Source organism: Cyphomyrmex costatus, unplaced genomic scaffold, assembly GCF_001594065.2.
Source record: "Cyphomyrmex costatus isolate MS0001 unplaced genomic scaffold, Ccosl1.0 scaffold70, whole genome shotgun sequence".
Taxonomy (NCBI): Eukaryota; Metazoa; Arthropoda; class Insecta; order Hymenoptera; family Formicidae; genus Cyphomyrmex; species Cyphomyrmex costatus.
Genome location: NW_017280267.1, coordinates 660,622 through 677,503, shown reverse-complemented (window position 1 = coordinate 677,503; position 16,882 = coordinate 660,622). Strand labels below are relative to the sequence as shown.

The 16,882-nt window shown below is 29.5% G+C and overlaps 4 protein-coding genes across 4 annotated transcripts; 2 read left to right on the top strand and 2 right to left on the bottom strand.

Moving 5' to 3' along the window:
• The first annotated feature begins 539 nt into the window (after positions 1 to 539).
• On the top strand, positions 540 to 6,559 carry LOC108780423 (1-acyl-sn-glycerol-3-phosphate acyltransferase gamma). The gene is made up of 7 exons (XM_018548126.1): positions 540 to 773; positions 2,837 to 3,099; positions 3,174 to 3,346; positions 4,087 to 4,248; positions 4,367 to 4,705; positions 5,098 to 5,317; positions 5,868 to 6,559. The coding sequence occupies exons 2-7, from the start codon at positions 2,901 to 2,903 to the stop codon at positions 5,954 to 5,956; spliced, it is 1,182 nt and encodes a 393-aa protein (XP_018403628.1). The 5' UTR covers positions 540 to 773; positions 2,837 to 2,900; the 3' UTR covers positions 5,957 to 6,559.
• Positions 6,560 to 8,486: 1,927 nt separating this feature from the next.
• LOC108780359 (uncharacterized) lies at positions 8,487 to 8,902 on the bottom strand. Its single transcript, XM_018548037.1, has 2 exons — positions 8,790 to 8,902; positions 8,487 to 8,658 (listed from the first exon to the last, which is right to left on the bottom strand). Exons 1-2 carry the CDS (start codon positions 8,900 to 8,902, stop codon positions 8,487 to 8,489), a joined length of 285 nt encoding a protein of 94 aa, XP_018403539.1.
• A 2,695-nt stretch (positions 8,903 to 11,597) lies between these two features.
• Obp59a (Odorant-binding protein 59a) lies at positions 11,598 to 13,783 on the top strand. Its single transcript, XM_018548187.1, has 5 exons — positions 11,598 to 12,010; positions 12,339 to 12,459; positions 13,081 to 13,116; positions 13,184 to 13,378; positions 13,718 to 13,783. Exons 1-5 carry the CDS (start codon positions 11,829 to 11,831, stop codon positions 13,739 to 13,741), a joined length of 558 nt encoding a protein of 185 aa, XP_018403689.1. The 5' UTR covers positions 11,598 to 11,828; the 3' UTR covers positions 13,742 to 13,783.
• A 201-nt stretch (positions 13,784 to 13,984) lies between these two features.
• On the bottom strand, positions 13,985 to 16,711 carry Ist1 (increased sodium tolerance 1-like protein). Its single transcript, XM_018548146.1, has 6 exons — positions 16,631 to 16,711; positions 15,681 to 15,971; positions 14,925 to 15,354; positions 14,640 to 14,780; positions 14,475 to 14,528; positions 13,985 to 14,343 (listed from the first exon to the last, which is right to left on the bottom strand). Exons 2-6 carry the CDS (start codon positions 15,947 to 15,949, stop codon positions 14,164 to 14,166), a joined length of 1,074 nt encoding a protein of 357 aa, XP_018403648.1. The 5' UTR covers positions 15,950 to 15,971; positions 16,631 to 16,711; the 3' UTR covers positions 13,985 to 14,163.
• Between the last annotated feature and the right edge of the window lie 171 nt (positions 16,712 to 16,882).

The following is a 16,882-nucleotide window of genomic DNA, read 5'->3' as shown; positions in this document are numbered from 1 at the left end:
AAATTAAAACACAATGCATGGAAAATTAAATATATTAAATATAAAATATAAAATAAATACAAAATATGAATATAAAATATTAATAAAAATAACATGCATAAACGAAACAATTTGGTATATTGACTCTTTATTGACACTTCTATATATGATAACAGCACGCGACACACTCAAGTGTCGACCAGTTGGCCATACTGAATTTTGCACTTGGGTAAAAGCTGATTGGTTCATTGCTCCCCTACTACTTTTGAACGACTGCGCAACCACCGGAATGGTTCACCTTGTATATTTCCACCATGGTTTTATCTTTCTTAACAATCAGAGAACAACAAAGATAGAACGACGTTTGGTCGACTTGTGTCGTCAGATGGAAAGCACCCAATAGCGAGCGCCCATTGTTAGCAATTACAACTTGAAGGGATAGGACCCCAAGATTTGATTGGCTAGCCGATTGCTCTGAATTGCCGTTATGCGAATCGACTCATCTGTTTTCTTTCACCATGCTAGTGTTCGCCAGTGTTCGCGCACGCATAGTATGGTGGTATTGGTGGTATCTCTAGTCTCCCGATGAGGAACGGAGTACGAAGCAGTAGTACGAGACAAGCAGTACAAAGCGCCGACGTCGAGGCACTGTCGAGGCACGCACAAAAGCGCACCATCAGTTCACCGTTAGTGAATTTTCGAACTTCGCACTTTGATCCGTATATATCACACTTAGCACATGCACAGCTTTCTTCCGCACGCACGCTTTCTCTTGCCTGGGATGTCTAATTAAGGTAAGCCCTGGTCGTTTTCGTCCGCTCTGTGTAAGCCGCAAAAAAGTCTTTCGGGTTCTCAGAGGTTCACAAACATACACGTTGTTTGTGTTGTGGCGCGCCTATGATAAAAACATCTCGATCTCTTCTAAATATTATGACACGCTTATTCTGTTCATTTTGTAAATTTAGACTTCATTCCAATATCTTAAGGATATTTTGTTTATTGTTCTCAAGCAAGAAATACACAAGTGGCAGTAAGAATGTCTTGAGTATATCTTAACATTTTAAAAATATTTACAAATATCCTCGAAATATCATGTGCATCTGGGAAAATGTTTTTTCCAATAAAGATTTTACTCTATATATATATATATATGTACACACACACTATAATATATGTACTATATATTTTGAATAAAAATTTCCTTGGAGAGGAATGTATCCCTGACTAATGAGATTATGGAATGTGATGTACATCAAATACATCCTGCTAATCTCAATATGACAAAACTTTCAAACAGAACATTGTGTTTTATGTAATCTATTTTATGTTCTGTATCACATGATAAAACATATGTCAAATTTATATATACACAATATTCCTTATTTATTAGTTTTCTAGATCAGTTTTGACAGTACCAAGTCCTTGTTAATTTCAGATATAATTCTAATTTATCTGGGATTGTTTTGAGAAAATGTATAAAACATTGCATAATATTATTATAATGATGATGGAAGAAGACTAAAGAAACCATTTTTAAGAATGTAGTTTAAAGTAGTGATGATTTGTTACCAATTTATCCTAAATTTTATAAGCCAATATAAAGCTGGTATTAGAAATGTGCTACTAATCAGAAATTTGCTCCAAATTAAATTCAGTTGTCATTATAATAATTATTTTATTATGTTACATCTAGTCTTTTTGCATGCTAATGATAACTATTACTTCTTTCAGCTTCTTTCATTAGCACTTGTTAAATTTATACAACTTCATAAAAAACTGTAATTTACTAAAATCCTAAGAATTTAATGACAAATTTAATTTTTCAATTTAAATTGTCCTAAGAAAGTAGAATTTGATCTTTATTGAAGCTAATGTTAAGAATCATGAAATTTTTTGCAGATTTATATTTTCTTTTTATTGAACACTGATATGAAAGTTCAAGTACTTATCTCAGCCATATTGAATTATGATGTCATAAGCAACACAAAGACTTTTTTTATATGTCATTTATAAATAAAGATGAATTGAATATAATGGAACAATAAAATCATTTCAAAATATTTGCAATATAAGGGATTATCATTATCCATCTCTCTGCAATAGTCAGTAATTAGTCATGTAAAGTGCATTTACTAGTTTTTACTCAATATCTAGCCTATTTTCATTTCACGGAGGTTTTTTAAATCTTATAATAATAAAATCAATTAAGACTCCTTACAACTCAAAAATAAATTGGAAAGAATAAAGGGCAATAGAAGTCGGGCGCAGAAGACGTCGCGCAATTAAAAACACTACTAATAAGTGACAGAAACCACGAACGTTTTTTAATTATATTTACTGATTGTCAGGCGGGAACGGATAGTATATACTCATTTTTACAAGTGTTTTACTCATTATTCTATTTTATTGAAATTGTCTTTATATGTTAAAAAAGTCAACATGTTATTTCTTACTTGTGATGTCATGATTTAATATGGTTGAAATAAATATGGTTTGCTTCTTTTTCCATACCAAATAAATTGATAAGCCAATTGACAAAAACAGTATATTATAATTTCTATTATATGTAACAGCATCCAGTGATCAAAAAATTGTACATAATGATGCTACAAGTGTTTTTTTTCGATCTCAGGCAAGTTGTTTGTATATAGTTGCACATATAACTGTTTAATGTTATACATAATAAACATTATTTTGAATTTTTTATGTTTTTCTTGTATACAATGGCAATTATAAATACAACAATTATAATTGTCTTCATTGAATTTTATGAAGAAATTGAAATTGTAAAGAATTTTATATGTGAGCAATTGTAACTTTTTATCTTTAAACACTTGTCGATTTATTTCTGTTGCAGGCAGAGAAACCAAACATTCATGTTTTCTATAAGGCATACAGTCTAGTACTATTTACTTATTACAATGGGAGTTCTCACCTTTGTGAAGGTCTTGCTTTGTGAATGTTTTTTTTTGGCGATACAGCTTTTGTTTGCCATCACATTTTTTACATCTGGCTTGATAATAAATTTCTTCCAATGCATTTTATACCTTGGACTGAGGCCCTTTTCTAAGTACTTCTACCGCAAGATCAACTATTATCTCTGTTATTCCTTTTACTGTCGTAAGTTTAATTGTTTCATATTACAGAGAGTTCTTGTCTTATTTCTAAAAAATTAATATGTTCTAAATTTTTAGAATTAGTATTTATGGCAGAATGGTGGGCAGGATCAGACTTGATGTTATACATAGATAAAGAGGACTTCGATAAATATTTTGGTAATGAACACGGCTACCTTCTGATGAATCATAGTTACGATACCGATTGGTTGATAGGTTGGCTGCTATGTGATCGCCAGAGATTGCTAGGTGTATGTAATCTCTGAAAATAAATTTTTAATTACATCACACACACACACACACACACACGTGTGTGTGTGTAATGTATTTATATACATTATGTATGTATAGAATGTATGTATGATGTATGTATGTAGGTATGTATGTATAGAAAAACATGCCTTTTAGAGCCAGACATAAGATATTGATAAGTATAATAATTTACTCTTTTAAACAATATATAAAACAGACGTTTCAATCCTTGAGATCCTTTTCAATGTAAATAAATGTATATTTCTAATTTATATATTAAATCAATATATCTTTTGATATTGTTATTCGTTTTTTGTTTGTACTTGTGGCTGTGAAACAGTAATCTAAACAAAGTGTTGTTACTTAATTGCTGAGAATATATGTCATTACATGTCTTTTATATCTCCGTAAAATTTTTATTTTTGAAACTTACTAAATTTCTATTCAATTTTATCCATTTTTTTAGTGTTCAAAAAGCGAACAACAATGTCAAAAGATGTATCGATTTAAAAAGGATCCCAAGTACAGATTGAAACGTCTGTTTTATATATTGTTTAAGAAAATAAATTACTATACATATCCATGTCTTGTGTCCGGCTCTAAAAAATATGTTTTTCTATGTATTGATTTATTCATGTGAGCCTTGATTACTATTATATTGATTTATATATATATATATATATATATATATGTATATATATTAGTACAAAAACATTTATTTAAAAAAACATTTTTTTAGAACTGTAAAGCTTATGCTAAGAAGTCGATACAATATCTTCCTACGTTGGGGTGGGCATGGAAATTCGCTGAAAGTATCTTTCTTGAGAGGAGTTGGGAGAAAGATAAAGAGAATATCAAAAATCAAATCAAAGAACTTGTCGAGTATCCTGATACAATATGGGTGAGTATGTCTTATCATTTCTTTAAATTTAAACACTTTTGGAGCAAATAATTCTAATGATTTCAAAATATTTGATGTTAAAAATAATTATAAAAATGGATGTGTAAATTAATTACAGTTGCTGCTCTATCCCGAGGGTACGCGCTTTACGCCCGAAAAGCTAGAAGCTGGTCAGAAGTTTGCCATAAAAAATAGTCTGCCAGTATTAAAATATCATTTAACGCCACGCACAAAGGGCTTTACCGCTAGCATTCCACATATGAGAGGCAAAGCAATGGCCATTTATGATATTCAGATAGCATTCAAGTCATCTGATCCCGTGAAACCGACTGTGAGGAATCTTCTTTTGGGAAAACGACTAGAAGGACATATGTATGCTAAAAGAATTCCAATCGAGGAGGTACCGGAAGAAGACGAAGCCGCTGCTAAATGGCTGCATACACTTTATCAGCAAAAGGTAATATTAAGTTTTCATTTCTCCTTGAATCAAATGCAAAAGTTTATACTATTTTGATAGAAATATAATTCTGTAACTGATACATAATAATGCTTTCTAAGTTTAACTTAAATTAAATTAAGAGTTTTGCGTAGTCATCTATTCATAGATAGAATCATATGTAATTATGATGTGTAAATGACTTGCTTAAGTTACACCTTATCCAACTTAAGTATTTTTAAGTATTAAAAGAATTTTAGACTTTCTTTTTTTTTACGCATTAGGATGATGGGGTCGTAAGTTTGTGATTAAATCGAGTAAAACAACAAGAGAATTGATCTTTGTTAAATAACTTGGTTTGTTTGTTAGACATGATAACATGACATGATAACGTTAGATGAAATCTTTGATAGGACCGTATGATGGAGAGCTTCTATAAGACCGGTGATTTTTTTGCTACGAGTGGAGTACCTAGGATAGAGTCGTTCAAGCTAAAGAGAAGATACTATTCTCTCATTAACACCATATTCTGGGCGATAGTTGTTCTTGTACCAACACTATATTACCTCCTAAGGCTCCTGCTATCTGGTTCGATCATTGGCATTACTGTCGTGGTCGGGATTATCTTTGCATGTAAGTAGTATTTTTTATATTCTTATATGTTACATTGTCATTATTTTATCATATTTATATGGTTTGTATTATCATATATGTAAATGCTGAATAATTTTTTTAATATTTTGTATGTATACATATGTATATAAATAAATTGAAAATTTAAAGGACTCTTTTATATAATAATAATCAATAAGTTAAACAAGGGCGAAGTAAGAGTCAAATTACAATTAAAAATCTAAATAATTCTGATAATTTATTCTAATATATTGCGAAGAATATCATGTAATTAATAAATTGTCAGAATTATTTAGATTTTTAATTGTAATTTGACTCTTACTTCACCCTTGTTTAACTTATTGATTATTACACATGTATATGTTTATGCGTGTGTGCACATATACAGCGAATTGAATTGGACTTTTTAAGACTGATTGTTTGATTTGCTTGCTATTCTATTACTTACGTTTCTTTTTTTATACATATATATAAAGCCATTGAGTTATAAATGATACCTCAATTTTCTTTTAACGTTATATCATTTTAAACTGAATAAATTAAATTACAGTTTATGTGCTAATGTACAAAACTCTCGGAATGTCGGAAATAAGCAAGAGTTCATCGTATGGAACGGAGGATACCAAAAAGGACAAATAATTTCAAAGCATTACTTTATGAGAGATGACTCCCGTAAAAAAAATAGAAGTGACAAATCAAGGATTGAAATAGATTTTGGGTAAGAACAGTGACAAGAAAGAAGATAGCGGAAAAGAATGCAGCAGATACGTATACATTTGATTTATACTTTTGTGTAATCCATTCAGTGCGCGTAAGCGCACCTTCCAACACACAAATGCGTTTTCTGTATGGATATTAAATATGTAACACATAAACTTACACATACTTAATATACAGAATATTCCGAAATTTACGAATAAAAATACAACAGTAAGAAAGTTTTTCAAAAATTAAGTAAACAAGTTATTTTTGCAAATTTTTATTTTTCGTACTAGGGCGCGTAAAATGATAGTTTTATTCCCGCATTTGCGGGAGTAAAATGCGATTTTACACCCCGGAGAATTGTAAATAAATAACACCCAATTACTCCCCAATCAGCAAAACAATCCATGAACCTCATTCCCCACCTTCACAGCTCCCTAGTACGAAAAATGTTGTTTGCGACTCGGGAGTAAGGTTTTCACACCCGCGTGTGTTCGACCGTACACTCGGGCTGGCTTCGCCAGCCCTCGTGCCGTCGAACACCCTCCAGGTATAAAAACCACTTTTACTCCCTAGTCACAAAAATAACTATTAAACAATAGTTCTATGAAATTATATGAGAGTTTAAATATGACTAATTTATTACTACATGTCATCGTAGACAAGGTGACCATATAAATATATAATAGTTTATAATTGTTTACATTTAAAACCTTATATCTAAAAAACTGCTGTTTCAAATAAAAATTGTATACATAACTTTTTTACTTAATTTTTGTAGGATCTTCTTACTGTGGTATTTTAATTCGCACATTTTCTAGGACATTCTGTGTATACATACACATATACGTGTGTGTATGTATGTACATGTGTGTGTATGTGCGTGTGTGTGTGCGCGCGCGCGCGTGTGTGTGTGTGTGTGTGCGCATGCGTGTGTGTGTGTACACACGTGTGTATATGTGTATATATATAAATTAATATATATATACACACACACCCTATATATTATATAACGTTTACATCTTTTTTGCGTTATTTTTTTCGTATATAGCAATTGTTATTGTTAAATAAACGGTTTAACCCTAATTGTAGACCACTGTTATTTATATAAAATGCCTCGGATCAGTGTTTCGATACGGATCGGGTTTTTTTATACATGCGCAGAGTGACTTTAGTATTAGCAAAGTATTAACTTCCAGTAATTTACTTGTAACGAAATTTTAGCATTTTCACTGAAATGTTAATTTCAGCAGAATTTCTGTAAAATTTTCCTACCACAGTACCCATTGCCAATTATAGACTTTCACTTAGGGAGTTTCTTTTTCTAATACTGTGATTGGTTGGTATTCAATTGAATATGTATAATTGATATACATATACTCTACGATCAAGTTTTCTGTTACCTAACAATTCTGAGTATAAATTAAAAAATTTTTTTCTGCTTATTCTATTTTTTCAAATCACTAGTTAAGATTTTTAACGACGGAAAAATGCACATTCTACACTACAGGAAAAGTGAATCAGATATGTTTTATTTTAAAGTACCACATTTTAGAAGTATCACTTTAAAATATTAACTTAATATTTGAAAAAAGTTAGAAATGAAGAACGTTATGTTGTTCACTTTTTTTACGTGTACGTTTTCAAGAATTATTCTAACATTGTTATTTGTAACGTTATTATTAATAGGGATACTTATTTATATTTATACAAATTACACTTCACCAATTTGCTTTAATTACATATTACATAATTACTCCATATATTGATAGATTTACAATTTCTATCATTTTATTCATTTGCGAACTATAGGAAAGATCTTTAAATTAATGGAATGGAGCTATCAGTGACATATCATACATTGTACACAGTGGCATATCGTAGGAAAAAGAATTTTTGATGTTAATATCCAAGAGCTACTTGTTAATTATGTCTGTAAGCTTTATTATATTTTATTGTTTTTACATTTAACCGCCTAAATTATAATATATTTAATATTGAAAATAACCCGATCGGAGTCGAAACATCTGTATTTAACTATATTTATATTGTCATTTTTACTTTCATTTACGAACATTAAATCTATTGTCTTTGACTCGTAACCTTTCTCAACATACTTTTATTTAATTTGTATTACTTGACCCATCCTATATCATATACTATATTAATAAAACATATTTTATAATGTTCAAAGGATTTTCCATATTTTTTCTCATATTAAATGGATAGCTCCAGAATGACAAAATTAATTTTATTATTGACTTAGTTTCATTTTGAAACTTTACAAAAGTGTGACAACAATGGATCTCAATTCTACACCGATTGTTAATTATAATATAACCTACGTAACTTAAAATCTACATGAGCAATAGTTATTTTCTATTGTATATAAATGTGAAATGTTTGATACAGGTATACATGAACTATAGTAGTTTTATTTAAAAAGTATTTAAGATAGATACGTGCGTTAAGTTTCAGATTTATAAGTGACGGTTTCGTGATGACGTTCTTGATAACCACCATCGGGACCCGCTATATAGTTGACAATTTTAAGATTTCCCTTTACATCATAAAAACCATATCGACCTTTGACGCTTCCATCTCGATGACGCTCTTCCATTTTGTACTGTCGATTTTTTCTACGAGTTATATACATATTTTAATCTTTTATTATTTTCTTGAAAATTTGTATGAAATTTTTATTAACCAATTTATTGGTTCTACACGATAATTAATATAATTATAATGATGGCAGAGCAATGTATATTACCCATGTCCAGTATCAAAACCGAAAATGTATGTTCCCGGTCCTTGATGATTCCTTATTTGAAAATCTATTCGACTTCCATCTGATGATTGGTCTGATATCCTTTTCAACATCATAATGGAATAAATATTATTTGTATATGTCGGTGTGATTTTTCCATTCATATCATCATCATTTATTGGCAACGTAATCGCGAGTGAAAAAAGTTTGAGAAGAAACTACGAAAAAAAATATAGATAATTAAAGGTGTAAAATTTTGACATTTCTTATAATTTTATTCTTTTATTTACAATACACAATTCTATTAATTTTAGAGTAATTTCATTTTTAAGAATCAAACCTTTACAGAACGTTTTTTAAAATTTTATAACTTTTCCTTGAGTAAGACTTGTTATAATTCATTTTATTTTTTTTCTTGCCTCAAAAGATAATTGTTTTAGCGCCACTTTAATAGTGGGTTTCTCGTCCTGTAAAGGTTAATGAGATTCCATCAATTGTATTTGAAAATAAAAATAATAAGAGGCAATATATATATTTATGTATATATTTATATATATATAAAAGAAAAGTGAGACAAACATTGGCCGAGTAAAAAATTAATTTGAAAACAACATGTAACGTGAACTAAAAATACAAGATATTACAAAAGAATTTTATTTATCTAGAAATTTTATCTCGATTAATTGATTTTGCATTGGACAATGATAATAAAATATTCATATAATGCTCCGTTTTCGAAACATTTAAAATTTACTTAATCAACTAAATGTTTTTGCAAAATAATTAGAATTAAAAACTATCTTGTTGATTAGATAGTTTTTGTTAGTATATTGAAAAATTGGAAGTATAATGTTATTACAAAAAGAATATTATATTTTTATTATAATATAAAGAAAAAAAACAAAAACTTGAAAAAGTCTCATTTTCTTATATTTTATTATATGTATAATGGTATACATAACTTAATCACTTTCACATTTTCGTAGTCTGTTGTTTTCCTCAATCTGTATTCCTATCTCTCGCATATAGTTTTTAGATCAGAAGAATATATTATAGTTTAATCATTTTTCGTTGAAAAATGTTTCTTGCAGGGTTTTATGATAATAATTTTACAACAATAATATAGGTACTTACAAAGCACTTGATGTACATTATATCTTCTTCGATGAACAATTGCTAGAGAATTGATCGAACATACCTTCATGAAGCTTTCACTTTCCCCATGATTAGATCTTTTTCTTTTCTTGTTTCTTTCTTTTTGACAATCCAGTGATTTTCTCACACAAAGGACTTACTCGTAACAATAGTCACGGCAATTCGATCAGTAATTATGTAGAATAATTGCAAGAGAGTAGTGGAGCGTGTCTCCTGCATCCGGAGGCATTGGAACAATGTTTTGCAATAATTATTTCTATCAACTTGTCTCACCGATGATACAAGCATTTTTAGAGCTATTACATAAATACCTGTTCAAAAAGTGAGGAGGTTTCATTTGGAAAAATAGAGCTCGAACGAAAATGGTGACCAGAATAATTTTTGCTCTTCTATGCAGCCTTTGCCTGCTGCTGTTAGAATCAGCAAATGTAAGTAATTCAAAGAGATTTGTTGATTATGTAAAATGTGTATTTACTTATTTTCTGGTGAGAAATGATGCTATTTATTATTAGCTAGTAAATATTATATTAGTTCCAGAGTGGTTGAATAACTCGAAAATAAAGCATTTTTGAGAAAAATATTCTATATATAAATGTCGTAAGGTTTTCAATAAAATGTGCGTACGTAGTAATGTTATTGTAATCTTGAATATCTTCTTTAGGTCATATAAAATTTCTAAATGGATATCTCCATTTTGTAAATGTTAAAAATTGAATTTATTTGCTTGTATGGCATAACGTGGTAAAAATGAAGCAAATGCTTCCGTCTTAAACAGCAGAAACACGGTACGGAAATGTTATAAGTATCATATTGATAGTATCAATATTTATCTCATATTTAAATCTTTGTCATGAGTAAATATAAAAGACTGCATAATGCGATTAGTGAAAATAAAATGTGTAGTACTTTTCTAGCAGTTTAATTTCTGACACAATTTCTATAGAGAATTCAGAATATGAAACTGATTTTTTGAAAACTGTGCAACAATTTTGTTAACAAAGAATTATTCCTTTATTGACACCACCTAAGATGCAAAATTAAAAATATAGTTTCTATTTTGCAAAACATTATTCTAATTAAATGTATGGTACTTCTTTAATAGATACATAAATGCATTTATTTTTAATAACAGCTAAATGTGTGCTAAAATATTTATTATATGTGATTTCTGCTGTTTTTGCCCTCAACAACTAAAAAGATAAATTGCGTTCTAATTTGTTACGTTTTTGCAGTTACGTCATGATGGCAGGCTACATGTTCGATTTTTGCTATTTTTACTGTCTATTTGATAAATTGTGCTGTAGCCTTGCTGCGTTTTCGCTGTCGTGACATCAGATCATGCTTCATTTCTGCAATTAGTATCTATCTTAATCAGTTAGCGATTAGTAATTTTTTTGTGTAATTGATTCCTATATTTAGATTCAGCGAAAAGCTGAAAGGCAAAATCCAATTATATTAAAGAATCACTAAGCGCTAATTAATTAATTAATTTTTTTTACGCTATATTTAATTAATAAATAATTTACGCTATATCTGATTAATAAATTGTATTTCATACTTATATCTTGTATTGGCTCTTATAGGCACTACATATTACATTTAGATATTTTTGTCTTTTGAGCTTGTAATTAATAATTATTATTTAATTTTCTTTGCTAAGTGCGATCATTGATAATCACGAAAATTTTTCTCAGTGCGACCGTCTTTAATATTATTTTGTTAATTGGTGGTCAAGGATCGAGCTTTCTGCATTATGAGATATGAAAGTTACAGCATCGCCGAGACTAAAATGCGTAATAATTTTTTCAGCAAATTTTTATATGCTTGCAGTCATTAAAATGCAGATCAAGTGTCCAGCAGGTTCAACATGATCAATACCGGAAAGTTATGCAGATTTGTAAGACAAGATCTAAAACTGATAACAATCACAGCAATAATGATTCATCCAGTGAAAGTGACGATAGCGATGACTCTTTCGTAGATGTGTTTGGCACAAAGTTCTTTATTACAAATGTCGGCAACAAGTTCTCCAACATGCAGTCTTGGAAAGAGCCTAATAATGAGAATCGGTAACGAAGCAAGATAGAATAATTGTTCACGAATAATTGATACGATTAGATAATAATAATAAATAATTAAAAATATTAATATCAATAATTAAGTCGGTGATACACGATGCTTGTTTTCTTTCTAGATTGCTAGCTGAATTAGATTCTTGTCACCGTATTGGTTACTATGATGGCACTCAGAACTGTGGTAAGATTCTAATCCAACTAGCAATCCAATAGCAAAAGAAGCATTGTGTGACTTAATATTTATATAATAAATATTTATATAATAATTGAGGAATCATGGAAACGATCAGAGAAATATTAATGATCAACGCTATTCCATTAGTTATTCAAACGGAAACCGAAGAAACAGCAATAATCGCGATTTCAGCTATTCCAATGGAGGTAGATCGAACTATGACCATATGTATGATGACTTTGAGAATCATAGCAAACAACAAGAACAAGTAATACGATATATTAGTAAATTTCCAATTATATATAAATACAAATACATTGTTTTCTCGGAGAATTGAATTCATATTTAAAAAACCGATGAATTAAAATGAATATTTAAAAAATGTAAAATAATAGAAATGTAGTTATTACCTGTAGCAATAACACTATATGTACACAAAGATTCAAATTTTCTGATCTTTAATCTCTGAAACTAAAGAAATAATGAAGAAAAATATTTCTTTTTCTCTCTCTAACAACAAGCATTATCCTAAAATATTTTACATTTTTTATATAATATTAGTTTCCAAGTTAATAGTAATGTCTTTTCATCGTAATAGAAATCTTTTAAGACAATATATTCTTTTTTTTAAATATGTCTAATAATAATACAATAATACCAAAAGGTTTGCGGGTTATTGCCGTGTCTTTCTTTATTAATGCCAACGTTTTGTGAACCATGCCGTTCACTTCATCAGGGCGAGGGGTGCGCTGATACTGTATCAACCCGCAAACCTTCTGGTATAATTGAAGAAAAAACCCGTGAAAGCCTTAAAAGCGTAATAATACAATAATTTATTAATAATTTAATAATTTATATTAACATAAAGTATTATTTAAATTTATTATAGTGCATTATCCAGTGTTTCTTCAATGAATTAAACATGGTAAATACATAGACCATTTCAAAATTTAATAGACAGACGGGTTTTCTCAATTTTAGTTTTTTAATAGGTGGATCAAAGGGGATTCCCTGAGCAAGTCTCGATCATTCAGTTTATGACACGTAACGTACACAATCCAGAACTACACGATTTGATAGAGGAAGCTGTCATAGAATGTTTTCATTATTTGGATTCGGATGTGAGGCAGAACACGTGTTATTTCTCAGAAAATCTCCTGACTTGTTTAATTGATAAAGGAAAAGAAGTATGTATACAAACTTCTCAAGAATCACACTCTAGGCATAATAGTTATAAAAATGTTCCCACAATTTTATACTCCTTGGGTTATTAATAATTTAAATTTAACAAATGTGTGGACATCTTAGAATTTCTCCTTCCTTAAAATAAATTAAAAATTGTACATATAATTATATAATAAGTATAGAAGTTTAATTTTGTATCAAAAAATAAAAATTTTAGTTATTAAAATTAAATTATAGTTAGTAAAATAAAGGATGATATTTAAAAATTTCTATGAGAATGAATTTAAAAAACACAAAGAATTCTAATATTTTTTTACAATCAACATAATTGATTTTTTCAGAGATGTGAAGATTGGGATGATTGATAACATTGTACAGAGATATCTTACATCTATATAATAATCGACTATCTAATAATTTCTGTAAAAGAAATAACTAGAATGAGAAATAAGAAATAGTAAGATCATTTTCATAAAAATGTAACTTGAAAATATATACACTTGTAAAACATTCTGGAACATATGTAATAATGATAAAAAGATTAACACATTATACATTAATTAATATAACAATTTATGTGTATTTTATTACACATTCTGCATAGATATAGCATAATTATATATTTTTATTTTTCTTATTGCAAAAGCTTAGTAGATTGACATAAGTTTCCTAGACCCTTTTCTTTTTGCACAAGGCACTACTAAATATGACACCTTGCAAAGATAAAGTGATAACAAAATAACACGTTTTACATATGTTGCTTTTATCTCTCTATTAATCACGCACGTTACTTCCTCTTCTTTAGGTCCTCGAATCGTTTCATCAAGTCGTCAAAATCAATGTCATCGTTCACGGATACATTCGCAGGCGAATCATTATTCTCTGTCGGCACTGCTGGCAGATCCGGAAGTTGATAGTTATTTATTGGTATCTTGGACCTTGGCTGGGGTTTTGGTTTTTCATTCGACTATATATGGAAAATATAATTGTAGATTTGTTTTATAATTAAGTAGAATATTTTTTTTATAAGAATATATTTTCATTTATTTTAACAATTATTTAGTAAAAATTATAAACATGAAAATTTTATGACTTTACCTGTTTATTTAAATCAGGTGGGAAGTCAGACGGGTACGGTGGTGGTAAATCTTCCTATAATTAATGATTTTTTAAATATAACGAAAATAATTATTTATTATCAGTATTATACCAATAGAAAAATATAATTTACGAAATTATTGAAGATAAACACATGTTACTTACGGATTTGTTCGAGTTGGCATTGTCTAGAGGTATGTTGTACGAAAGTGCAGTGGGATTGAAAGAGGTATTTTTATCTTTCTCAGTAGAAGGTGGAGATATTGGGGATACAAATCCTAAGGTATGAGTATCTTTCTCCGAATCCTGGAACATGATATTTTTAATGATGCAATGATCAAAATTATTAGAAATCATTATTAAACAATTTCGTAGATTCAGTCTGCAAATTTCTAAAAACATTATATTAGTAACTTTCATTTTTTAAAACAAAAAATAAATTTAAATTACACTCGAATAAAATCCAGGATCAGGTAACAGAGGTGCCTGTGGATAGCCAATGAAGCCAGGAGGATGAGGTATTCCTCCACTGGCTGTGTCCAGATTATTCCTTGATTCCCCTCCTATGTCTATTAACATCGCATCCTGGGCTTCTGCCATTATTTGTGGATCTGGCTCATATTCCACGTTGTAATTCTTGGCGATTTCTATTAAATATTTCTCCACAAGCAATTTTGATGGTGACTGTACACTCATTTTGTGCTTCAGCTTTTCTGATATGGTCTGAATTGCTTCTTCCCGGCAAGCTTCTGTATATTGTTTGCCATATTTGGATGTCAAGATGTCTGCTATTACCTTGATTTCCTGCACATCTGTCTGAATACGAGGAGCTGCCCAAAGAATGGTTGATATAGCTTCAGCCAAACCGTCGTCAAGGTTTCTGAATAGATAATAAATCAGAATTATATATACATAAATAATAATTTACTTTAAAGTAAGTTATTATTATTTTAATTAATAAATTATTAATGGATTATCAAAAAGTTTGAAGGAAACAGGAATATTATTCCATACTATATTTATGAGTTAACAAATCATTGATATATGTTATACATAATGTGTTTGAGATTGTCTTAAGTACAATCTTAAGATGTTATAAGCGATTTAATATGAGGTATAAGTACTCAAGAATCTTAAGATATTACTTAAGATGGACTTAAAATAATAATAGGCTATGAATACAGACCACAGAGTCATAATACTGACTTTATTTGCTGGATAAGACCAAAACGTGCCAATAGCAAATCACAGTACATCTCTAACAGTTCCATCGCTTCCACCATATAGTCCTCACGAATGATATGCTCTACCCTGATCTTAGCACGCTCTGTTTTGCCAGCAGCAATAAAATCAGCAATTTCACGACGTGCTTTCTGCGTCAGCTCTGTTTTCTTTTTTTCTAACAATTTCAGACGATTGATTGCTAGACGCAAATGCGTTTTTAACTTGGTATAGTTAGGTCCACTTGAGAACATTCTTGATGTATTTTCGGCAGAACTGAAAGTTATTTTATAAAATTTATTTTTCGAAAATCATTTTATAGGAATAAAATATATACGCATTAATGCGTATCTGTGAGGTGGAAAGGATGGAATTTACGTCGAAAACGATTTAAAATTTCGAAATTGACACCCATGCATTTTTGCATAAAATAAAAGAATCTGAAAAGCAGTAAATTATTATGCTCAATCGTAAAGCGAGATATTAATCATTAAAGTTCTTTCTAAATCGTTAAAATTAACTATTGTTAGGTTAGAAAATCTGTCACATTTGTCGTACATAAATAGAGGGTTACAAAAATTGTCTACATCAAAACGTTCTTTGCTTCAAAAACACACATTTTTCCTATAATATTTGTTCTTATAGTAAAGAATTCTTTAAAGCAGAAAATTTGTTTTTAAAACAGAAAATTTGCACAACTTTCTATGCCATTAATGTGATTAAACAGATTTCCTAACCTAACAATAGTTAATTTTAACGATTAATATCTCGCTTCACAGAACTGAGCATAACATTTTGCTGACAGATTCTTTCTTTTCATGAAGAAATGCGTCGAATGAGCATAATTTAATTGAAATTAAGGTGAAGAGCGTCTCTTCTGGGATGATTACCAAAAGTTTAATATTTAGAATACAAATAAGATTAATTTAATGTACCTTTAATGATAACAACACTTTTTACTGATTAAGAAAATGACAATTCTCGGATAACATCATCACAGTCATCACAAAAGTAGTCTCAAGCCATAGTGGAAGTTTACATGATGTGCGCTCCAACCTAACCACGCCCCTTTTGCGAGGAATTTCTCACTAGGATATCCAATAGAAGAGCTTGTTTTCTAGATACATATTAGGTCTGTTCTTTATTACTACTTTTGTACTAGTTCATTTTTCTTCCTTTTCTCTCCG